Source organism: Gorilla gorilla, chromosome 12 (genome assembly GCF_029281585.2).
Source record: "Gorilla gorilla gorilla isolate KB3781 chromosome 12, NHGRI_mGorGor1-v2.1_pri, whole genome shotgun sequence".
NCBI classification, from domain to species: domain Eukaryota; kingdom Metazoa; phylum Chordata; class Mammalia; order Primates; family Hominidae; genus Gorilla; species Gorilla gorilla.
Genome location: NC_073236.2, coordinates 115,681,843 through 115,707,060, shown reverse-complemented (window position 1 = coordinate 115,707,060; position 25,218 = coordinate 115,681,843). Strand labels below are relative to the sequence as shown.

The 25,218-nt window shown below is 40.3% G+C and overlaps 1 protein-coding gene across 17 annotated transcripts in view; it reads right to left on the bottom strand.

Annotated features, from left to right (window-relative positions):
• ITSN2 (intersectin 2) overlaps positions 1-25,218 on the bottom strand; it is a 157,014-nt gene that overhangs the window by 15,874 nt on the left and 115,922 nt on the right. For 13 of the 17 annotated variants that reach the window (XM_055377547.2, XM_055377543.2, XM_019021326.4 and 10 more), the window contains one exon: positions 2,205-2,326. In XM_055377547.2, the coding sequence (XP_055233522.1) occupies positions 2,205-2,326 (122 nt within the window). Of the gene's footprint in view, positions 1-2,204; positions 2,327-20,192; positions 23,462-25,218 lie in introns of those variants that run through there. The other 4 variants (XM_055377549.2, XM_031008046.3, XM_031008045.3 and 1 more) reach the window with 1 other exon arrangement.

Below are 25,218 nucleotides of genomic sequence, written 5' to 3'. Positions count from 1 at the left end.
AAGACCTAGGACTACAATTCAACTCTTTTTGATTCTAAATCTAAGTTTCAACTGCATAACTGAGATTCCTAGGGAATGACTTTAAACACCTTAAGGAAATAGAGAAGTTACCTGAGACACTCTTCTCATATATCATCTTTCCAAAATGCCCATGACATGCTGCTACTAGAATCACTCAAAGCTCTCCACTGTCCGTGTGATAAGACACAGACTCCTCCTGGAGGTTCCAGGGCCTATGAGACCTGCCCTCTGCCAACCTCACCAGCCTGGCCCTCAGCTACTTCACACTCCAGTCACCCTGGATGGCCTGTAGGCCCCTGACTCCCTCCATACATGCCATCCCACTTCTGTTTCCTCCTCCTGGAGTAGCAAACTTGTCCTTGTCCAAAACATAACTGGGAAAGTTCTTCCTGGCTGGGGTGGTCACTACCCCCAGGTTTCAGCCTTACTGGCCCCACTGTACCTCTCTCCATCCAACAGGACTCTGAATTCCTGGAGGACAAGAACTTTCTTTCATCTCTGTTCTCTGGCATAGCCCTTTGCACATCGTGGTTTGTAATTCATGTTTACTGAGTTGAGTTGAACATGGATTCACAGAATTCAAGTAATAGTGCTGGGCACCCTCTAAAAAGAGTTTTACAGTTCCAAATCAGACTGAAGACACTAGGCCACTCCTGTGAGAGCAGCCCTGGAAAGACGGCCGGCCTGCTCGGAGGCTGCTATGGAGGGACAGGGAAGCGTCTGGCTGTCCATCTGTTTGTTTATTCGCTGATTCATTCATGCCCCTCTAGCCATCCATGTAGCTGCTTTGTGCCGGGCTTGGTGAGGTAAGCAGATGGGAATAAGATGGTCAGGCCTCTGGGAACCTTCATGAGGATGGTCATAAGAAGGCCTCACCTGTGAATGGTGCTTTTCACCCAGAATCCTGGACCCAGACCTGATGCTTCACTCCTCAGAGTATGGGGCAAGCACCCGGTGCCTGCTCACCTCTGTCCTAGTGTTAGGGAGACCTCCACACCTACTTACAGTGCCTTAGGATTGGAATCTGACCAGCAGCAGGGCTGATCCTTGTAGGGGATTAATCAAAATGATGGGCTTTTCTTCTAGGCCATCTATCCTGGCCAGAGAGGTGCAGACATAAACACACCCAATTCACTGACTACTTATGGAAAGGCCGACCAAGGGCCAGGCTAAGTTTTGGGAACACAGGATGAAGGCTGCACGGTCCCTGTTCTCAGTGAGCCCACAGGCATGCAGTGAAGATAGATATCACCAACCGAGAAGTGCCATATAGTTTGCATGGGAGGGGAACAAGTATTCCATGTCTGGATATCCCAGGCATTAGGCCTGCGTTTAAGGTGGAGAGTGAATCCAGGGCAGGGCTTGCTGGGGAACAGACGCAGAAGGATGCAGCCTCTGCTCTATTCTGCTATGAAAGGCATGGCCAGGTATACGTTGCACCTGTTGGGTGTGTGGGGGTAGGGGACGCCTGTTCTTTTCAGGTGCTTTGTTAATGTAACTGGTCTTCTCACCTGAGGGCCTGTACACTGGGAACTGAAAGGCATGGAAACAAAGGTATAGTAGAAATGGAAAGTCTTCTTTTGTTCACTCAAGCACAAATCATTTTAAAGTGCTACTTGAATAAGGATAGCTGTCATCAGCGTAGAGGTCACTGGTATAAACAAACAGTAGCTATATGATATTTGGGAACTATTTTACAATATGCTCCCATTGGGTTTTCCAAACTGATACAACCATGAGGTGAACACTTTCACTGTTTCACAGTTCCTCCAGAGATACCAGTTTATGAAAATGTCAGATGTTAAAACAGATATTAGGCAAATATCCGAGGAAGCTACGGTCTGCCATAGGCCCTTCCCATCCACTCTATCCCCGTCCTTCCTTGATGGGGCTCCTGCCACATCCAACGAAGCCATGCGAATGCCCTCTTGTTCTCCCGCTTCACTCTGAGTGACCTCATCTGGGGGAAAGAGCTCATTAGAGACTTTCAATCTCAAGCATTATCCGGCAGGCAGAGACAGCATTTGGAGGGTGTGAGAGCTTCCGTCACTATTTGTGAATTCACACATCAAAAGTGATGCCTTGCTTTGACTCTGCGTGGAGGCAGCCCTGAGTCTGATGCCCACCATCTCTCATGAGAGACAGCAGATACCCCGAGAGCTAGCCAGCAGCAGCCTCCTCACCTCGACGACGAGCTGAAGGTCAGCCATGTACCGCTCTTCGGTCTGAATCAGCTCATGAATATAGCCCTGTCTTTTCCTCTCAATTGGCTGCATTGTGTCCAGGGTTTGCAGATCAGCACACCCTGTGGAAAAAACAGGGTAGTTTAAAATATTACTTTAGTCAACTTTGTAGAAAATAGACATTTGTCAGCAGATGTGCTGGGTTTACAAATGCTGCTTTGAAAGAATGACGCAGCCTTAAAAAGGACGCTGCTAACTTCTGCAGAGCAGCATGCGTACGCGGAGAGTTGGCATTAATGAGCTGGCACTCATAGCTCCAAAGTGGCAAATCAGCAATGTCTGTAACATTTCAATGTGCTCCTAATTTCTTTTCAGAACTGTGCAGAGCGTGTGAAGAATCTCACCACCTCAAGACATTTTTCGAAGTTACTGAAATGATTAAATGAATCAGATGCTTCAGACCACTCCAAACTGCAGGTCATGAGCCATTAGTGGGTCATTATATCATTTTGGTTTTAAAATGCTGGTCAGGCCCAGCATTAAAAAATAAATAAATAGAAATTACCATGCATATGGCTTTGGTAAATATTGTGAAATGTTTAGTTATGTATGTATTCGAAATGTAAAATGTATTTCTCACTGTGAGCTACTGTTAAAAAAATATTTGAGAAACAGTCTCTAGATTTCTTAAAGGAAAGTTCTAAGTTTATAAAACCTGAAATTCCCAGATCCCAGCAATTCCCAGAAGACCACTGCCTCATCTCACTAGAACAAATAACTCCTGGTACACTGCAGATATCCAGCCACAAATGACAGGAAAGTCACAAGCACCCTTGCATCAGGGTGAGAGGTACTGCATTCACTTTGATCAATTCACAGGCACATCACAGCTGAACTAGATGTCAAACTATGAAGTGACATAATTCCAGAGTCACTTAACAAGTAGCTGAGGGCTTGCCTATACACAGTGATGTGGCGAAATACCTCAGGAAACCCTTCTTAGAAAAAAAAGCAAAAGCAGCCGGGCACGGTGGCTCACACCTTTGGGAGTAATCCCAGCACTTTGGGAGGCCACGGTGGGTGTATCACGAGGTCAGGAGATCGAGACCATCCTGGCTAACATGGTGAAACCCCGTCTCTACTAAAATTACAAAAAATTAGCCAGGCGTGGTGGTGGGCGCCTGTAGTTCCAGCTACTCAGGAGGCTGAGGCAGCAGAATGGTGTGAACCCAGGAGGTGGAGGTTGCAGTGAGCCGAGATCGCACCACTGCACTCCAGCCTGGGAAAAAGAGCAAGACTCCATCTCAAAAAAAAAAAAAAAAAAAAAAAGCAAAAGCAGTGGAAGTTGTCAGAATCAAAATGGAGTCACTTGTGTTAAAAATCCTGACAAAGGGCCAGGGAAGGCCATGAAGAGAGAGTTCTCATCCATGAATACTTGATAACTAGAACTATCACAAAAGACTGCAAAACCACAAACTTACATAAAGGCCATGGTGACCTGACACAAAAAAATAGTCCTGCAAGGTTATCTGCCCAGCAACTGCCTGTCCAACCTCGGACAAGTGCCACCCTTGTTATTGATTCTCGCGGCCAAGGATAATTATATATTAAAAAAAATTATGTGATCCTCTTCATTTTTCCTTTAAAAACTTTTGTCCTCCTTTAGTTCTCTGAATATGCACCTGTTGGTATGCATATTCCCATTGCAATAACTATTTTTCTTTTCTTTTCTTTTCTTTTTTTTTGGAGACAGAGTCTCCCTGTGTCACCCAGGCTGGAGTACAATGGCGCAAATCTCGGCTCACTGCAACCTCTGCCTTCTGGGTGCAAGTGATTCTCCTGCCTCAGCCTCCTGAGTGGCTGGGATTACAGGCACACACCACCACGCCCAGCTAATTTTTGTATTTTTAGTAGAGATGGGGTTTCACCGTATTGGCCAGGCTGGTCTCGAACTCCTGATCTCAGGTGATCCACCCGCCTTGGCCTCCCAAAGTGCTGGGATTACAGGCATGAGCCCCATGCCAGGTGCAATAACTATTCTTAAATAAATATCACTTTGTTTTAGAGTCTCCCTCTCCGTTATTTAGGTTGACAGCACGTAGGTACCCAGCAAGCTACAACATGAGGCAGCAAGTGGCTGGTGTCAGAAAACTGGGAAAGAGACGAATGAAGTAGGGAAGACCTTCTGTAGCTAAGGCAACCAGGAAGGGCAGCAGAGCGAAGGCGCACCCTGCATCTGCCAGGACACCGTCCATCCAGCAGGGATTGTTGCTCTTTCCAATTTCCTTTGCATTTGTATACATTTTGTATAGATCTGGGCTTACACACAGTTCTAAGGAAGACAGCTTTTCTATATTCTACAGATGTTGCCAACAGCTTTAAAGAAATTACTCCCACAGAGAACAAAAAAATAAATGAATAAGGTAGGTTATGTTTGGTGTTTCTAAAAAGAAATCATAAACTGTGGTGCCTGTAATCCCAGCACTGTGGGAGGCTGAGGCGGGAGGATCACTTGTGCCTAGGAGTTGAAGACCAGCCTGGGCAACAAAGTGAGACTCTCATCTCTACCAAATTAAAAAAAAAAAAAAAATTAGCCAGGCGTGGTGGCATGTGCCTGTAGTCCCAGCTACTTGGGAGGCTAAGGCTGGGAGGACTGCTTGAGTCTGAGAGTTCAAGTTTGCAGTGAGCTGTGACTGCACCACTGTACTCCAGGCTCGATAAGAGTGAGACCCTGTTTCAAAAAAAAAAAAAAAAGGAAAAGAAAGGAACAGGGAGAAGGAAGGAAAAAGTGAATGTAAGGGGAAAGGGAAGGGAAGGGAAGGGGAGGGGAGTGAGTAAAGAAGGAAGGAAGGAAAGAAGGAAGGGAAAGAAAAGAAAAGGAAAGAAACAAGAAAAAGAAAGAAAGGAAAGGAAAGAAAGAAAGAAAAAAGAAAGAAAGAAGAAAAATAAAGAAAAGAAAGAGAAATAAATCATAATGCCACTGTCATGTTCAAAATTGTTACGCTTTTAGGGAGATAGTATTTTATTATCTTCTGCCAGGGGGAACTGCAGAGGGTAACTGAGTGTTAAAAAAAATCACTGAGGCTAATCCAAATGTCTGCTTGATGAGGCTTTTGTGGAGCAAGGAGGAGAGGCTTGGTGACCAGACACCTGGCGAAATGGCACTGATCCTGATATGATCCAGTGGTGCTACTCGGTGTGGCCAGGTGATTGATGGAGGGAACGCAGACCAGTTTCCAAGGTTGCCCCACCTCCCACACCAGTGTCTTACAAACTTCATGTTCTGCTTTCAAGACTTTTGCCATATCCACATTCCATCTCTATTATTATTTACTTAATATTTTTCTCTAAACGTACTCGTGTTTGAAGTTAAATGTGCTCATTATGTTTCTTCTAATAATCATTAAAGCAAATATATAATCACTCGAATAAAACAGGTCCATTTTGTGTACCAGTGCGTTGAGTACCACAAGGATACAATTATCACACCTTGGGAAACAATGATTTACATTAAAAACCGCAAGTATTGGCCACTCTATCTGGAATAATACCTTGGAATAATAGCAAGAACCTCAGATACTTGTTTCTAAAACTAGACTATACATTGCATTAGCTGTAGCAGGATAATGTGGGGACACCCCTGGCATGCCATGCCTAGCTGACCCTTTTGCATTTCATCACGACGGCTCTTCAACATTTTTTTTTTTTTTTTTTTGAGACGGAGTCTCACTGTGTGGCCCAGGCTGGAGTGCAGCAGCGCGATCTCGACTCACTACAACCTCCGCCTCCAGGGTTCAAGCGATTCTCCTGACTCAGTCTCCGAGTAGCTGGAACTACAGGTGCCCACCACACCCAGCTAATTTTTGTATCTTTAGTAGAGACGGGGTTTTGCCATGTTGGCCAGGCTGGTCTCCAACTACTGACCTCAAGTGCTCTGCCCATCTCGGCCTCTCGAAGTGCTGGGATTACAGGCGTGAGCCACCACACTTGGCCTGTTCTTAAATTTTTACCCTCTGTTTAAGTTTCCAACCCAACTCCTACCCTCACTTCCAGATGCTCTTACCTCTTATGTCAGGGAAAAAATAAAGACACGAGGCCCCTCTTCCTCCCCTTCTGTCTGTCCATTTGTCCCTGTGTGTCCTTCCTGAGTTAGGGAAGGAGGGGTCCTGTTTCTTTCTAAAGCCACTGTCTGTAGTCAGCCTCTCCTCCAGGGCCCCTCCCTTTCCTTCACACTTCTATGTTCACTCTTCGCCATTTCCTTCTTAGCCCATAAACATTGCTAAGCGTCCCTCCTATCCCACTGTTTGAAACCAACCAACAAGCACACTTCCTCAACCCTGCCCCCTCCTCAGCACCGCCTTTCTTTGGTCTCATTGGCAAATGTCACTAGAGGGGTTTACACCCATGGCCAACTCTCGCTAGCTCTCCCTGTCACATCTCCACTCGGGATTCTGGTTTCTGCCCCACTGCCCCTGACACTGCTCTCGGGAAGGTAACGATGACCTTGGCATTGCCAAGTTCAGTGACCTCTTCTGAGCTTGCATCCTCCCCTGCCGGCCCACAGCACAGGCGCCTTGGATGAGAGGCTTTTTTGGAGACTTGAGTCTGCCTCTCTCAGCCCTTGAGCCTCTCCTCTTCTTGGTGTTTCCTTCTGTCTTCTGCCTCTGCCTGCTGCCTGGCTCTCTGCTCCCCCCAGTCCAGCAAATGCCAAAATAGGCTCCTGATGCTCCTGTCCTGTGCGGTCAGATGAATCCAGACAATGCTGCAGGCTGTATATCTCACTCGCAGGGCCCCAGTGCACATTAGCCTATTAGGCAGTGAGAAACTGTGCTACAGAAAAATTTGATGAGCTCAGGGTTCCCAACACGTATTTGACCACAGAATCCTCTTTTTTTGAGAGGAGAGAGGGTAACATCTTTTTTGTCCTGAGAAAAGTCCTGATGAACTGAGGAACTCGGGTTTTATGGATAGGATACACCCCTTTGCCACACTCTATACCTGCATTGTCAATAGAGTAGCCCTTAGCAACCTGTGACCGCTGCACACATGCAGTGTTTCCATGGTACTGGTTTGTATCTGTCTTTTAACATTACACGTCGTCTAACTGGTGCTGTTGTTAATCTGTGTAGTTACGGTGTCAGTGGCTCTGACTGCAGATCAGGGACTGTGTCTAACGCATTTCTGTAACAGCAAGCTGAGCACAGCGTGTTGGCTACCTGCAGTCAGGGAATATTTGTTAGGGGGTAGAATATTGTGTTGGTCCTAGGCCTGTTTGTGCCCAGGTCCATTTCTCACCTTTTCCCTGTTCTGCTCCGGGCTGCAAAAAAGCCAATCCTGCAGGCTGTTTTTTCTAAGCTTCTGTTCTATTTGGCCTCTGCCTGGGTTTGGCCAATAAGAGGAAACTCTGGCAGGAGACTGAATATTACAGGGTGGAGTAGGAAAAATGTCCTCTCTCCAGAAGAGTGACATGATTAAAAAGTTTTTTGTCTGTTAAGTAATGAATGGAAATGCTGGGCTTGCATCTTACACAAACTTGGAGTTCAAGAATTCAGATGAATTAACACAAAAATTGGCCAGGTATGGTGGCTCACACCTGTAATCCAAGCAATTTGGGAGGCCGAGGTGGGCAGATCACTTGAGGTCAGGAGTTCTATTAGCGGTAAATGTGCTCAGACTTTGTCTGAAAATGTATTTATTTCTCTCTCATCTGTGATTTAGATTTCTAGCTGGACAGTTATTTTTTCTCTGTGTTGTGTGTTATGTGCAGCCAGTCTAATTGCTGTTCATGTGGTTATTCTGGTTTTTCTTGGTGCTCACTTGAGGTCTGAGCACAAAGGAATCAATATTACTGTAAAAAAATGTTTACTGAATGTAGCTGGAAAATTACACTTAAATTTAACATTATTTTCAGATATTTCACTTTAAAGAAAAAGAACTTCCTAATCTCCCCAGGTAGCCTCCTCTGTTATTTTACTGGACCTATCGCTAACATTTAGTAGAGATGAAACCCCATCTCTACTAAAAATACAAAAATTAGCCAGGGGTGGTGGCGTCTGCCTGTAGTCCCAGCTACTTGGGAGGCTGAGGCAGGAGAATCACTTGAACCTGGGAGGCAGAGGCTGCAGTGAGCTGAGATCGTGTCACTGCACTCCAGCCTGGGCGATACAGCAAGACTCCATCTCAAAAAAAGAAAAAGAAAAACAAAAAACAACACAAAAATTGGTCACTAGCTGGTGATACCCTTAGGGTGACTGGCCAAAGGAATGGTGCAACTGGCCTAGAGGGTCACACTCACAACTGTGGCTCCACGAGATTCCACAGAAAAACCAAGTCTCATTAAACATGAGCTCAAAGTAAAAAAAAAAAAATTACAAAAAACAGGGGAAAAATCCACCATAAATTGAAAAATGAGGATTAGAACACCAAGAACATATGATAGTAGAACAAAAATGCACATGGAGATGTAAAATATATATGTTTAACATTTACTCAAGACACATAATGAAGGGCTTGAAGCCATAGGTAGTCTATTAAAAGAAAGAATAAGCAGAGTTGAAAAAGAATAAAAATGGCAAATATTGTCATGGAAATGATAAATTAATAGATTAAATAGCAGATTAAACACATCCTAGGAATTAGTAAACCTAAAAACAGATCTGAAGAATTATTTAGAATGCAGCCCAGAAAGAAACAGAGATGGAAGGCTGGGCATGGTGGCTCACACCTGTAATCTGAGCACTTTGGGAGGCCAAGGCTGGTGGATCACCTGAGGTCAGGAGTTCAAGACCAGCCTGGCCAACAGGGTGAACCGTCTACTAAAAATACAAAAAATTAGCGGGGCATGGTGGCGGGTGCCTGTAATCCCAGCTACTCAGGAGGCTGAGGCAGGAGAATTGCTTGAACCTGGGAGGCAGAGGTTGTTGTGAGCCAAGATCGTGCCATTGCACTAAAAAAAGAAAAAAAAGATGGAAAACATAAAACGGAGGTTAAGAGACACAGAGGACAGAATGACAAGGCCCAACATACATCTGACAGGTAGTCCAGGAGAAGGGAATAGAAAGAATTGAGAGAGGTAATATTGAGATTATAATGGCTGAGACTTTTCTAGAATTGAAGAATGATACAATGCCTCAAATTCAGAACAATGGCTTCTGATTAGGAAAAAAATAAATCCATACCAGAACACCAAGGAGGGAAGAAAAAACATGATTAAACAGTCAGAAAGAAAAACCAGAATAACCACATGAACAGCAATTAGACTGGCTGCAGATAACACACGACACAGAGAAAAAAATAACTGTCCAGCTAGAAATCTAAATCACAGATGAGAGAGAAATAAACACATTTTCAGACAAAGTCTGAGTGCATTTACCACTAATAGACATGACTGGAAAAACTATTAAAAGACGTATTTCAGGAAGAAGGAAATTACGTAAGAAGGAAAAAGAAAAGAGATATGAGAAACAGTGAGCCAAAATAGTAGTAAATGTGTAAGAAATCAAAATAATCACTGACTGTATAAAACAACAATAATACTAAGTTGGCAGGTATAAATACAAGGTGAAGTTAAAACACAAAAATGTAATAACATGAGAGACATAAGAGAATCATTAGAGATAAATCATCCTCCTTGCATTGATCAGCAGAAGGAAGAGATATTGATCAAAGGCAAACAGGTATGTTAAAAATGGAAAGGTAACCACTCAAAGAACAGACATAGAATACATAATTTCCCAACCAGTAGAGGGCAATAAAAGAAACAAAGAAACTTGATCAGTGCGACAGAAGTCCCTGTGTCAGCAGAACAAAAAGAGGCAAAGAAAATGCCTGGTAAATAGAAAATACATAATAAAATAGATACAAATAAAAGTATTAAATTGTTTTAATCAATGTAAATGGCTTAAATCTGTTAGTGAAAAGAGAGGCTCTGGATTAAAAATCAGGTCATAGAAATGTTGGAAGTAGTGGGCTAGAAAAAGCTATCCAAATAAAAATTCTAAAAGCAACTGGGGAGGTTTTATTACAACAGACAAATTAGGCTTTAAGGACCCGTATGAGATGGTAGAAACATTCACCAGGAAGAAGAATAATTCTGATCTTATTTGCAACCAACAGGAAAGCCTCAAAGTGTAAAATAAAAAACTAAGACCCATACCCCACCTCCCTCCAAAAAAAAGAAAAGAAAAAACTGACATATCTATAATCGTAGTAGAGTTTAATATAGTTCTCTCAATGAAAATTAATGAGAATATGAAAGATTTGTACACTATTAACAAGGTTAACATATGAACACACATACAAGAGACTATACATTCTTTTTCCATAGAACCAGGCTGGGCGTGCTGGCTCACTCACGCCTGTAATCCCAGCACTTTGGGAGGTCGAGGTGGGCAGATCACTTGAGGTCAGGAGTTCGAGACCAGCCTGGCTAACATGGCAAAACCCCATCTCTATTAAAAACGCAAAAATTAGCTGAGTGTGGTGATGGGCGCCTGTAATCCCAGCTACTCAGGAGGCTGAGGTGCGAGAATCACTTGAACCCAGGAGGCAGAGGTTGTAGTGAGCCAAGATTGTGCCACTGCACTCTAGCCTGGGTGACAGAGTAAGACACTGTCTCAACAACAACACAAAGAACCCACAGAACCAATTTCAACAAACACCAAGGAATCAATATTACTGTAGATAAATGTTTACTGAATGTAGCTGGACAATTATACATATAACATTATTTTCAGATATTTCACTTTAAAGAAAAAGAACTTCCTAATCTCCCCAGGTAGCCTCCTCCGTTATTTTACTTGACCTATCGCTAACATCTGTGATTGCTGATGACTCGATCCTCATGAGATCCTTTTTCACTCGTCTTCCAGGTCACCACCTCTCCTCTTCTCATATCCTCCCACCTCACTAGTCTGCCCTTCCACGGCTCCTTTGCTCGTTCCTCCTCAACTCTCCAGACTTCTAATGTCGCAGTGCCCTAAGATTCAGTCCTTGGAACTTTCCTCGACATACTCAGAGCCTTGGTGACCTAGTTCATTCTCATGGCTTATTTATGTACGATAGGCTCCCAAATTTACACTCCAGCCTGAACATCTTCCCTGAACTTCTTCACATGTTCTGCTGTATACTCAGTATCCCCATTCAGATGTCTAAAAGGCACATCAAAGTAACATCAAAAGCCAAACCCCTAATCATCTCCCAACCTGCTCCTCTATAATTTTCCACCTCAGTGGAAGGCAATATCATCTCTCCAGCTGCTCACGCCACCTGATACTTCTCACACTTCACATTCAATCCACCTGTGGGATCCATCTTCACCATACATCCAGACCACTTCTCACACGTCCCCCACGGCCGTTCTGATCCAAGTTATCATCATCTTGTGCTTGGATTACTGAACTAGCTTCCCAATGAATCTCCTGGCTTCTGATCCCTTCCCCCTCTTTAATCTGGCAAGGCAGAGCAGTACTGTTAAAACACACCCGATCATGTCACTCCTTTCATTAAAACCCTTGGCTGGGTGCAGTGGCTCACGCCTGTAATCCCAGCACTTTGGGAGGCCGAGGTGGGTGGATCACCTGAGGTCAAGAGTTGGAGACCAGCCTGGCCAACATGGTGGAACCCCGTCTCTACTAAAAATATAAAAATTAGCTGGGCATGGTGGTGGGCACTTGTAATCCCAGCTACTTGGGAGGCTGAGGCTGGAGAATTGCTTGAACCCAGGAGGCAGAGGTTGCAGTGACCGGAGATCACGCCATTGCACTCCAGCCTGGGCGACAAGAGTGAAACTCCATCTCAAAAAAAAGAAATAAAAATAAAAATAATAAAAATAATAAAAACCCTCCAATGGGTTCTTCTCACTCCAAACAAAAGCCAAAGTTTATAAATAGCCCACAAGAACCTAAACAACCTCCCTCATTTCCTAGGTCACACCCAGACCCTCACTTCCTCCTTCTCTCCCGCTCTTCCCTCTTCCCACCGCACAGGCCTCCGCACTATTCCTCAGGCACCACAGGATGCTCCTACTGCAGGGATTTTGCAGGCGCTACCCCCTCTGCCCAGAATGATCTTCCAGATATCCACATGGCTCCCTCCAGATATCCTCACACCCCTCCAGTCTCTGCCCGCCGTCACTATCTCAGAAAGGTTTTATCTGAGTATTTTATTCAAAATAAAATCCCTCTGGATCCACATCCCTTGCAGAACTCCCGTTCCTCTTCCCTGCTTTATTTTTCTAAGATGCTACACACTTCACATACTCATTTTGTTCGTTTTCTGTTTTAGCCTACTCAAACACCAGCTCCAAGATGGCAGAAATTTTTGTTTTATAATTTGCCACATCCCCAGTGTCTGACACACAGGAGGGCTTCAATAAGCATTTATGGAATGTGATGTGAAGATACACTCTGAGCTTCAGGAGACAGTACAGCAGTGTTGACTATAGGCAGTCAGAGAAATTGATGAAAACTTCCTGGTAGGTCCTTTCTGGTAGACAGGAAGAGTGGGCAAAGAAGAAAGATGAGAGATCATGGCTACTATCAGGTTGATGTTCCCAGAGGAATAATTAGTAGTGGGCTGGGCCACAAGACCCACCCCCACACTGTGGGAGGATGTGGAGACTGAGAGACAAGTTATGAATCATAGGTATGTCGCACCATAGTTGGGAAGCACTATTCCAAGTTACAGTGCAAGCAAGAATAAGAAGCAAAGAAGAGATACCTAAGAAAGGAGAGGGGAAAGATCTGGGCAGATTCCAGGAGGTAAAGGACAAAAGACAATCTGTGATGACGAACACAGAGAGTGCTTGTTCAGATTATGTCACAAGTCCCAGAAAAGTCCTCGCCCATTTGGAGGGGAGCAGTGCCAGTGAACAATGCTATTCTCTGTGTGCCCACTTATGCGGCCACAGTATCACATAATGGTTTCCAGTTATACTGTAGTTAAGCTCAGTGAAAAGATGAGATTTTTAACAGTACATCTAGATGAATAAACTGCATCTTCTGAAGGCTGCCTTTTTATTGAAGTTTTATCAGGACACTAGAAAGTTACAAGATATTTTATGTTGTAAAAGAATAGCTTTTCATCCACTTGGCAAATATTTATTGAGTACCGGGTAGCATGCTTCCACCACAAAGACAAAGATATTTGTTTTTACTTTTGGAAATTTAAATAATTACTGGACAAATTTCTAAATTCATGTCTTTTTGAGGCCTGTCAAGTTCTACTCCATTAGGAGCTATGTTGCTCATGTAAGCACAAAAGGAAAGAAGTTGAAATCATATTCTAATGTTGCAGACCATCAGAAAGCAAACTATTTGCCTATCAGAAAATAGTCATATTCTAGAATTTCCAAAAGCAACTATATTGACAAGTGCAACCAGATAAAGACAAATTTTATTGGTTTTATTTTTACTTTTGAATCTACTGTAAAAGGTCATAAGCCTAAGACAGCAACGACCTCCTAATGATAGACAAAAGGGCAGACCTGGCCCCACAGAGCAGTTAGTTCAGGCTAAAATCTGCATTACCTTCTAACCTGCCAGACTTGTACCATGACTCAATTGAGGGAGTTAATGTGAGATGCAGGATATAGACTATTACAAAGAGATATGAAATAGTAGTTTCATCATGTTAGAACTTTCAATTCTAACAATAAAAATAACTATACCAATATGTGTATGATGATTTTCAAACCCTGATCAATCCTCCGAATAACTGATAACAACTCTGACCCCTGCTCTATAAGTAAATAGATAATCTGAAGCTTAGTGGTGAAGAGACTTACCAGATAAATTAGAGCTACTACATATCTAAATTTAGGTAACTTGATTCAAGTCTTATACTTTCCAATGGCAGGCCATTTAAGATGATGCTTACACTGCAATCACTGGAGATTCCATGTATAAACCTACCAGGTCCTATGCTTGGTGAACTGAATTCTAAAGGCAAAAAAGGTTTAGGATAAACATTCTGAATGCCAATTAGCCCAAAGCAATGAAAAAGCAAACAAGGCCCTTACTCTAACTCTTTTTTATGTCTAAGTGATATAATTATTCCCTTACACACCCTTCTACTCTGTCACACACACAATTAGGACCTTGTATCTAATAGCCAGTTCCAAATAGACTGTTCCATGCACTGTAGCACTTTGTATCAGTACACTGATTACTACAGTTCTGTCCTTGGGCAATACGGGTTTCATATGCACATATATATTTTTTCTTAGTATTACTGAACAGCTTATTACACCATTAATCTCCCCCAATGGTATGTTCATATAACTCATGTTTTCCACTTGTTTATGACTACATACATAATTGGAGACTTTGCCCCAAATTGCTGAGTTTAGGACACACAAATTCTATAGCACTGGCTGACTCTGACTTCAGGTGGCTAATGAATGACCACCGGTGACACAGGGATCCCAGTGGCAGGTTCTTCGGTACCTTGGAATGTAACCTGACCAGCTTGGATTCATTTAAAGCAGTTAATTTTCTTTACCCTCCATCTTGCAATTAACTGATGACTGTTCTGCTTTTGTGGTTGGGAGTAAGAGCAGCTCCCACTTAATGGAAAGCAGCATGTCGGGGTGGCTAAGAGAATGAGTTCTGGAGTCAGATCTGGACTTGAGTTCCAACTCTACTACTTACTCAGACAACCCAAAGATTAGTTCATGACTTGGTACACAGCAAATATTTACTAAATGTTAGCTGTTATTTCTAGTATCTATTATGTGTCAGACATTAAACTTGTGCTTTACAAACCCCTTAAGCCTCACGTGCAATGTGGGTATTATTATTCTCACTTATACAGACCAGGCTAAGGCTTGGAGGGGTGAGCTGGCTGAGACAGGAATCAAAGCAATCCTCCCACTATACTTCCCACTACACTCATTTATCATTCTCTTTGAAAGAGTAAGTGATTTTTGCCTTTTGACAAGCATTAAAACATCTCTCTTAAGAATGTCCTTCATAATTTGTTGTTCTTTAAAGCAAAGTTTAAAAAGTGATTCTAAAACTGATTCTAAAAGTTTACACGGAGAGGCAAAAGACCCAGAATAGCCAACACAAAATTAAAGGAGAAGAATAAAACTGAAGAACTGACACTATCTGACCTCAAGACTTACTAGAAAGCTGCAGTAATCAAGCCAGTGTGATACTGGCAAAAGAATACACAAATAGATCAATGAAACAGAATAGAGCCCAGAAATAGACCCATATATATAGAGTCAACTGACCTTTGACAAAGGAGCAAAGGCAATACAATGGGGCAAAGATACTCTTTTCAACAAACGATGCTGGAACAACTGGCCATCCAAATGCGAAAAAAAAAAAAAAAAGAAATTGTCTTTAAAATGAAATATAGACACAGGTCTCTACTCTTCGCAAAAATCAACTCAAAATGCATCACAAACCTAAATCTGAAACACAAAACTATAAAGCTCCCAGAAAATAGTGTAAGCGAAAATCTAGATAACCTTGGGTTTAGTGATGACTCTTTAGATATGATACCAAAGACACAATCCATGAAAGAAAGAGTTGATAAGCTGGACTTCATTAAATGTAAACACTTTCGTTCTGCAAAAGATGTGGTCAAGAGAATGAGAAGACAAGGGACAGACTGAAAAAAAATTTGCAAAAGACGTATCTGATAAAGAACTATTTTTCAAAATATGGAAAGAACTCTTTTTACAGTTCAACAGTAAGAAAATAAATAAAAAAATGGGCCAAAGACCTTAACAGATGCCTCATGGAAAAAGATATGCAGATGACAAATAAGCATATAAAAAGATGCTTTGCATCATATGTTGTTGGGAAAATGCAAATTAAAACAAAAATGAGATACCACTACACACCTGTTAGAATGGCCAGAATCCATAACACTGACACCACCAAATGCTGGCAAGGATGTGGAACAACAGGAACTTTCATTCATTGCTGGAGGGAATGCAAAATGGTACAGCCACTTTGGAAGACAGTTTGCCATTTACAAACTAAACATACTCTTAAACCATATGATCCAGCAGCAATCACACACCTTGGTATTGATTCAAAGGAAATGAAAACTTATGTCCACAAAAAAGCCTGCACACAGATATTTGTAACAGCTTCATTCAGAATTGCCAAAACTTGGAAGGAATCACAGTATCTTTCAGTGAGTGGATAACTGTGGTACACCAAGACAATGGAATATTATTTAGCACTAAAACAAAGGATCAAGCCATGAAGATATGGAGGAAACTTACATGCCTATTACTAAGTGAAAGAAGCCAATCTGAAAAGGCTATGTACTGTATGATTCCAATCATATGATATTCTGGGAAGGGCAAAACTATGGAGACAGTAAAAAGATCAGTGGTTGCCAGGGGATGGGAGGCAGGGAGAGCTGAACAGGTAGAGCACAGATTTTTAGGGTAGTGAAAATACTCTGTATGATACTGTGATGGTAGCTATATGTCATTACCCATTTGTACAATCCCACAGAATGCACACCACCAAGACTGAACCCTAATGTAAACTACAGACTTTGATAATGACATGATGTAGGTGCATCAGTTGTAACAAATGTACTGCTCTGGTGGGGGTTGTTGTTAATGGGGGAGGCTATGCCTGTGTCGGGGCAAGGGACATACGGGATATCTCTGTGCCTTCCTCTCAATTTTGCTGTGAACCTTAAACTACTCTAAAAAATAAAGTCTTTTAAAAAAGTGATTATGAAGACAAATAATTTTAAAACAGGCAAAGGATCTGAATAGACATATCTCCAAAGGAGGTATACAAATGGCCAACAAGCACATGAAAAGATGCCCAATATCATTAGTCATCAGGGAAATGCAAATCAAAACCACAGTGAGATGTCACTTTATGTCCACTGGATGGCTATAATAAAAGTCAGATAATAACAAGTGCCGGTGAGGATGTGGAGTAACAGAAAGCCCTGTACACTGCTGGTGGAAATAGAAAATGGTGCAGCCAGTGAGGCAGGTTCCTCAACAAATTAAACATAGATTTGCCATTTGACCTGGGAATTCTACTCCTAGATATATATCCAAAAGAAACATGGACATATGTTCACACAAAAACTTGTAGACAAATGTTCACAGCAGTATTATTCACAATAGCCAAATGGTTGAAACAACCCAAATGTCCACTAACTAATGAATGGATAAACAAAACGTGGCATATCCACACAATGGGATGTTAATTTGGCCATAAAAAGGAATGATGCACAGCTACATGCTACTACATGGATGAATCTTGAAAACATTATGCTAAGTGAAATAAGCCAATCACAAAATGCTACACATTTTATGATTCCATACATATGAAATGTTCAGAATAGACAAACATGGAAACAAAAGATTAGTGCCTGCTCAGGGTTGGAGGCTGGAGGGGGGCTTAGGGAAATGGGGGTGATAGCTAAATTGTACAGAGATTCATTTTGAGGTGATAAAAATGTCTTATAAGTGACTGTGGAAATGGTTGGACAACTTTGTTAATATACTAAAAACCACCAATTGCATGGCAAGTGAATTGTATCTCAATGAAGCTGTTACCAAAAAAAGTGATTACATTCAGCTTTATCCTTCTGGATACTATTGTCATAGAGTCTTGTCCTTGTTTATTATGTTCAGTCTTTGACTCCTTGACTCTTCTCTGTGTGTCCTTTTTACATAGAGAAAAGCCTGTGCAATCTCTGATTTTTCCTGTGTTTTTTTTTTCTTTTTTTTTTTTTGGACATAGGGTCTCATTCTGTCACTCAGGCTGGAGTGCAGTGGTGTGATCTCAGCTCACTGCAGCCTCGATCTCCCAGGCTCAATTGAACTGCCTGCCTCAGCCTCCTGAGTAGCTAGGACTACAGGCATGCAGCAGCACCACTCCCAGCTATCTATCTATCTATCTTTTATTTTTTATTTTTTTTGTAGAGACAGGTTTCACCATGTTGCTCAGGCTGGCCTCAAACTCCTAGGCTCAGGTAATCACCCACCTTGGCCTCTCAAAAGTGCTGGGATTACAGGCATGAGCCACCATCCTGTTTTTGTTTCACTGGTATGAGTAACGGTTGTAGTGCCGAAGTTCATTATTAGGGGATGGTGGCAATATCAGCACACTAGTGTAGAGGCTAACAGCACGGACTTGGGAGCAAGACCATGGACCACCTCTACTGCTTACTAGCAGTGGAACCTTGGACAAATTATCTAATCTGTTTTAATTTCTGTATCTCAAAAAAGAAAACAATGAAGAGGTAATACATTCAAGGACCTTAGAAAAGTATCTAGACTAAGAAGTCCTCAAAAAAGAGCACTTTTCCTCTTTTCTTTTTACTGGTGTGAGAGATGGTTGCAGAGCCAGAATTTCATTATTTTTAAAAAATCATGAAAATAGCACAATAATCTCTTTCTCATATAACCTCTCTGTTTCCCATCTTTATGAGTTCCTTTCACTATCCAACCCTTAACTGCTGATCTTCTAGGAGGTCTGATCTTCTTCCCAAGTAATCTCATCTACTTTCACTGGTTCAACAACTACCAATATGTATGTCATTCCACCAGGTGGTGTACATCTGATGTTGTCTATCTTGATTTTATCTGACCACCTGCTCGACAATTCTATGTGGACATCCCATAGGTGCTCCAAACTCCTCTTCTTCCCCCAACTCTAATTCTTCACTGCAGTTGGTGGCACCATTATCCCATCCTGTCCCTCAAGACACAAATCTGGAAATAACTGACTTTTCCACCGACACTCATATTCCATCTATCTCCAGTTCCTGCCAATGTTCCCTCAGAACTCCGTTTCATCATTTTTTGCTCCACCTTGGGTGCATATCAGAATCATATGGGAGGCTTTGAAAGATCCCCATGATCAGGCCGAACTTCAATCCATTTAAATTAGGACCCTGGAAACTATAGATTTTTCAAGTTTCCCAAGTGATTCCAACATACAGCTGAGCTAGAGAATTTCTGACTTAGCCCTTGGCCTGCCTCTCAAGCCTCAACTTTCATAGTTCCTGGCTCTGTATTTCCATTCTGACGATACTGAAATGCTTATAATTACACTTCCCCACCATGCCATTTCTTGTCTTTATCATACACTCCACCATCCTACCCACCAAATCTGGCTTATTGCTACTTATCTTATGGACCTGGCAGTTGCTTCCTCCAGCAAGTCTCTCGTTCACCAATCTATGGCTGAATTTGGTATTCCTTCTCTGTAGTCCTTAAGTGCCTGGCAAATATCTATCACTGTGCTGAATATGCTGTTTTATAATTATCTGCATATGGGCCTAATCCCCTCAAAGAACTATGTACCACCTAAGACAATGGCCACTTGACACTCAGTTTTGTATCCCCAGCACCTGCTTAGCCTTATGTAAACACTTAATACATGTTAGTTGAATAAGTTTCCAGAGATGAGGAAAGGCTTTTTGGAAAGAGGTTGTTTGTGCTAGATGTTGACAGATGGACTGGATTTAGATCCATATCTTTCTTTCCACCCAAGGGCTTATACGACCACCAACATGATTAACTTTAACACTGCTTAACTTTGATACCTCCAAGCATTCACTGCTGTTTCTTTTACATAAACTCTTATTTTGTACTAAAAGTCTTACTCTACATTTGCAATGAGTATTAATTTGTAAGTTCCATCCAATCTTTTTAGAAAAAAGTTGCAGTAAAACTTATAAAAACACAATAGTCTATTACCCTAGATTATGTTTTCCTTACTTTGGTGAGCAACAATGTATTAAAATCAGACTTTATTTCACTTTTGAGATACATATGATTATCTCCAATCAAATTATCTTCATCTTGACCACTTATACATTTCTTTTGCCCCCTATGATATAAAACAATTTGCTGGCCTGTTCTCATGAGACTACATTAAGGAAAAAGAGACATTCCAAAGACATTTAATCATGACTAAATAAAAACAATTAAAAGTAAGTTTTAAAGAATGTTTCAAAAGAAATACACAATACAACTAATATAGTTTGTGTTCTTTTAATAAACACACTTGCATAGTTATATTACAATTTTGTAAAAATAAAAACAGATTATCTCATGCCAAGCGTGCCCAGCATTTGCACAATCTCAATACCTTTAATACTATAATTTTCAAGACACACAAAATAAAATTTTAAGGCAAAAACAGCACTTTGCAACAATTTAATAATTTATTACATTACAGTAGCATCACAGCAGCATTCAATAATGCCACTTTAGGCAAAAGTCTTTCAGTATTTCCATTATAGATTCTGTTTACAAGAATTCATAAACTGGTAAAAGTCATTCTAAGAAAACTTGGCAAATAAAGCTTTGGACTGGAATTGGCATTTCTTTCTCTACTTTTCCTTCCCCCAGTTTCTTTCTTTTAAACTACAGTATTTATATTTTAAAATGCTTTATTTCAAAACATTTAAATATCAGTTACATTTTTAATAGTTATATTATTTTAAAATGACTTTAAGATAAAGTTTTAGAGAAACTATATTATGGATAGAGCTGACTTACATTCTCAAATTTTCTAAAAATCAGCTTTGGTTTTAGAACTGATTTTTTTCATTTCTGGAAAACCTAAAAGGTTTAATCAAATAATTTAAAAGTGATTATCATATATTGCAATCTTTAAACAGGTATTTTGATTCTTTACCTCCTACAGAAATTCAAATTTATTCAGTTGAACTCACATTTTAAAATTCTATGTTTCTGATGAACTCTAACCTTCTAATGTTGCCTTCTAAGCAAATTGAAAGCTGACTTATACTGAATGAGGAAGAGAACAAATACTCGGCTGAATGAGGTATTGCAAAAGACAGCATGCACTTTTAAGAAAGACTTAAGTTATTATGTCATATGATTTCCATTCTTTTTATCTTTTTCTTAAATATATGACAAAATACCTACACAAAGAGTGGTATTTCAGTTAATATAGTAAATTTATTTTCCAGACTGATATTCAGCTTAAATATGCCAGTATATGATTTAATCCATAGGTACCTGATGAACATATTATTTTCAGGTTGGTTACAGATGCTAAACGCTGTCTGAAGGTCATTCCTAGTAATTTATATTTATCAGTGTAAAAGTGAAGTGATTTGAACTATAAAAATACCTTTGAAATAATTCATCAATGTATTAGATAAACTCAGTTTCAGAATTATAAAGAAAAAACCTTAGACCAAATAATGTGGCTAATTAACAGTGGTATGATTTCTACCCCGAGGGTTTAAAAATGGATTTATTAAAGTAACTGTCTTTGAACTCAAAAGAATGCAAAAGCAGCAAGTTCAGAAAATAAAAGGCAAGAACAGGTAATTAATACAATTTGGGAGAGTCAGTTGAATTCACAAGGACCCAGTCTTTGCACTCTTTCAGTGAATGCAGGCAAATCTGTTATTCTATCTGTAAAATGAAATTATTGCTTTCCTATTAATGTCATATTTATAAAAGTATCATGAGGATGCCAAATGCTAAAAATAGAGGTGGTCTAGTAACTAGAAATTGCCACCCTAGGGAGCACACACACTTATCTCCCTACATCCTGATAATGTGATGTATTTTGGAACACACACATTAGAACTTTATGAAGTTTTAACTGTTGATTCTTTCCCAAGCATCATAAAGTTATGATTTAGGCAATGTATGACTGAAATAATTCATTCATAATGTATAGGCACATTAACATAAATATTGCACAAAATATGCCTCTAACTGAAACTGAGAGGTACAAAAACATATTTCACTCTTTGTAAATAACTTTGTGAGGAAATATGACTCTGTGATTGTATATACACTTTTCCTGATACTTTGACATTCACAAACAGTAGATTGCACTGCAGTTTGTAAACATTTTAAGTTGCATAAACTTCTCCTTGATTTTCAAATATAGTATAATACTGTCTACTAAAACTCCTTTTTGTATCAACTAAGTACTCTCACATATATTAGTTTATAATAATGTTTGTTATTATTTTTTAAAGTGTTTTCCATTCCAGGAAAAGAAGTAAATTCTTATGTCAAAGTAGCCAATATGGTTGAAGAACAGGTATTAGAGAAGTCTGAAGGTAAAATCAATCTTAGAGCCTCAAAGAAGCTCCATGAACACAGAGGAATGCCAGGTGTTACACAGCTTTCCTTCACTCTAATTCATTCTTGACTAGAGCCCGCATGTCTGTTTTGGGGACACTTAAACTCTTAAAGGATTTCTTATGATATTTACTAAATACATTAAGAAGAATGTCAACCAGTGCCCCTTTGTATACTGGGACATGTAGTCACCTGATTAAAACAGGTAACAATGAACTCTGACTTTAAAATGGATTAAGATATAAATGCTCTAAGCTAGGAAAGGTTTTTCCCATCTCACAGTCAATGATGGGAACCTTTCATTGCTCAAAAATAATCCCTTTATAGGTCATCGAAAAAGAATACACACGCTGCAGCACATGATGCAGTACCTTCATTAGCCCAGAGCACATAAAGATCCTAAGTGAACTACCACAGGACAGCGCTCATTCTTGGGACTGGAACAAATGAAACACTGCACATACCTGCTAGAGCAGGCCACTTTCCTCTTCTCTGAGATTTAAAAAGCTCCCCCACAATGTTGTTATTCCCATCCCAAATACACAGAAAACAGGGCATAGCTGTTTCCAGTTCTTGGCCTTTAAACAAATCTAAATGTCAGTACTCATAGTGGCATATTACAAAGTAATAAACAGTGCACACTTGAGGGCAAACCACATATTGAGCTAATTAAGAGCTCACTGTGATTAGGATTAGATCAAACATAATAGCAGAACATAAGCAAATTTTATCTGAATTCTGTAAATGAATACATATGTTGCAATAACATTAAAAAAGCATGGCAGCTTATTCCAAACCAGTAAGAATAGTTTGTGCAAATAGTGGGTCTTTGTGTGTTTGAACTCCCACCACATAAGGGCAAACTCAATATGCATGCTAATGACCTACAATTATCAAATTAAAAAAGAAGAAAAATGCTAAAGATGCCAGAGTGAACAGCAGGGAAAGCCACACAAAGACCCACTATCCTTTAACTTTTTACAAATAAATTTAAACTGTAAGTTAGAAACACAAAAAAATAATCACAAGTGGCTCTAACATTCAAACGAAGTAAACGAATTGTGTAGGAGATATTTGATCAGGGCTGCCTGCCCTGCCTCCACGCTAGAGTGAAACTTGGATAGTGGGTCTCTGGGGTGCTTTCACAACTGGAAGACAACATTGGGTCCTAAAAAAAGAAAATGAGGAATAAAATGAACATAATGCAAATTAGGTGGGTGAGATAAAATTTGACTAGTAACAACATGCAACGTGTAAACAAATTTGAACTGTTAAAATTCTGTATCTTAAAAAAAGTTCTAATTATGTAACAAAATGAAAAATAATACTTATAAGGGCCAAAGAAACACAAATGGTAATCTATAATTTAACTAGCTTTCATTGACTATTACAAGAACTACAAACAGGTGATTCATCTATAAAAAGCTGGGTAGGTACAACAAGGATCTCATATCTATTCCTGACTTTAAGGATTAAGCATTTTCTGAACCATATCCTATTAAAATTATAGGTTTATATAAACAATGTGAGTTCATAGCTACCAACACAATTAACATTAATCTTCATCTTCTTCGAAAAAGCAATTATGATTCTTCAATTTCTGATAAATAATTACTTCAAGTAAACAAAATCGGTACTCCTCACTTTCCTAGATGATTTAAACAGTTGTTTTATAGAAACAATAAACCATCTCAGAGGAATCTCTTTAGAAATTATCCTTAGAATTATAGAATTGAGAGCCCTTTTATTCCAGGATGGATGACAAGCCTTTAGCCATTCATTTAGGCAAAACAATAAAGTATTCAGTTTTTAGATCTGATTAAACTAAAAAAACCCCACATATACCCGCCAGAAACAAGGTAATAGGTAAGTTACTGGTAATAACTTTATAACAAAGAGAAATTCGAAACTACTCTTATTTTATAAAATAACCTCTTGAACATTTTGTTTTCCCAGCTGTCAGTATGTAAAATGACCAAGAAAATGATGAGTTCCTCCTTGCATCCCCAACATTTGCCCTTCCAGCAAACAATTAGTACTTATCCTTCATGTACCAGCTCAAATATCTTCTGTTATATCTTTCACAACATGCCTTCTTTCTCCACAAAGATTTAGGGGGTCTTTTTCCAAAACATATTTGTATAAATATTCATTACAGCAATTGTTATATTTATCTGAATGTTGTTCCCTACTAACCTCTAAAGCTACTTCAGAGAATGGATTGTCTTGTCTTGTTTGTATTCCCAGTACTCCTAGTCAGTACAGAGTAGACACTCAAGTAATACCAAATGATGAATTTCTTAAATGAACAGTGGGAAGAATGTTAACATAAAATCCAAAACCCCCCAAAAGAGTAAAACCTGAAGCACATAGGAGCTATAAAATCATTGCATAGGTCAATAATGACCGAAAGACGATTATTCTTTTTCTTCTTATTTTAATCTTTCAATATTTCCTTGTTTGTTTTGAGACAGGGTCTCACTCTGTTACCCAGGCTGGAGTACAGTGGCATGACCACGGCTCACTGCAGCCTCCCACCTCAGCCTCCCAGGCTGCTGGGACTATAGGGATATGCCACCACACTCAGCTAATTTTAAAAATTTTTTCTGTAGAGATGAGGTCTCCCTATATTGACGATCAATCTTCCTGCCTCGGCCTCCCAAAGTGTTGGGATTATAGGTGTGCGCCACTGTGCCCAGCCCTGCTATTTCCATGTTTTATTTCAGGGAGGGCTTGCATTACAATTGGTTGTCTTCTAGAGGCATGCTGTCTAATACAGGAGCCACAGGCCTCAAGTGGCTATTTAGCTTAAAGTTAAAGTTAAATTAAATTAAAAATTGAGTTTCTCAGTCGTATTAGCCACACTCCAAATAATCAAAAGTGACTAATGGCCGCTGTATTGGAGAGTGGAGATATAGACTGTTT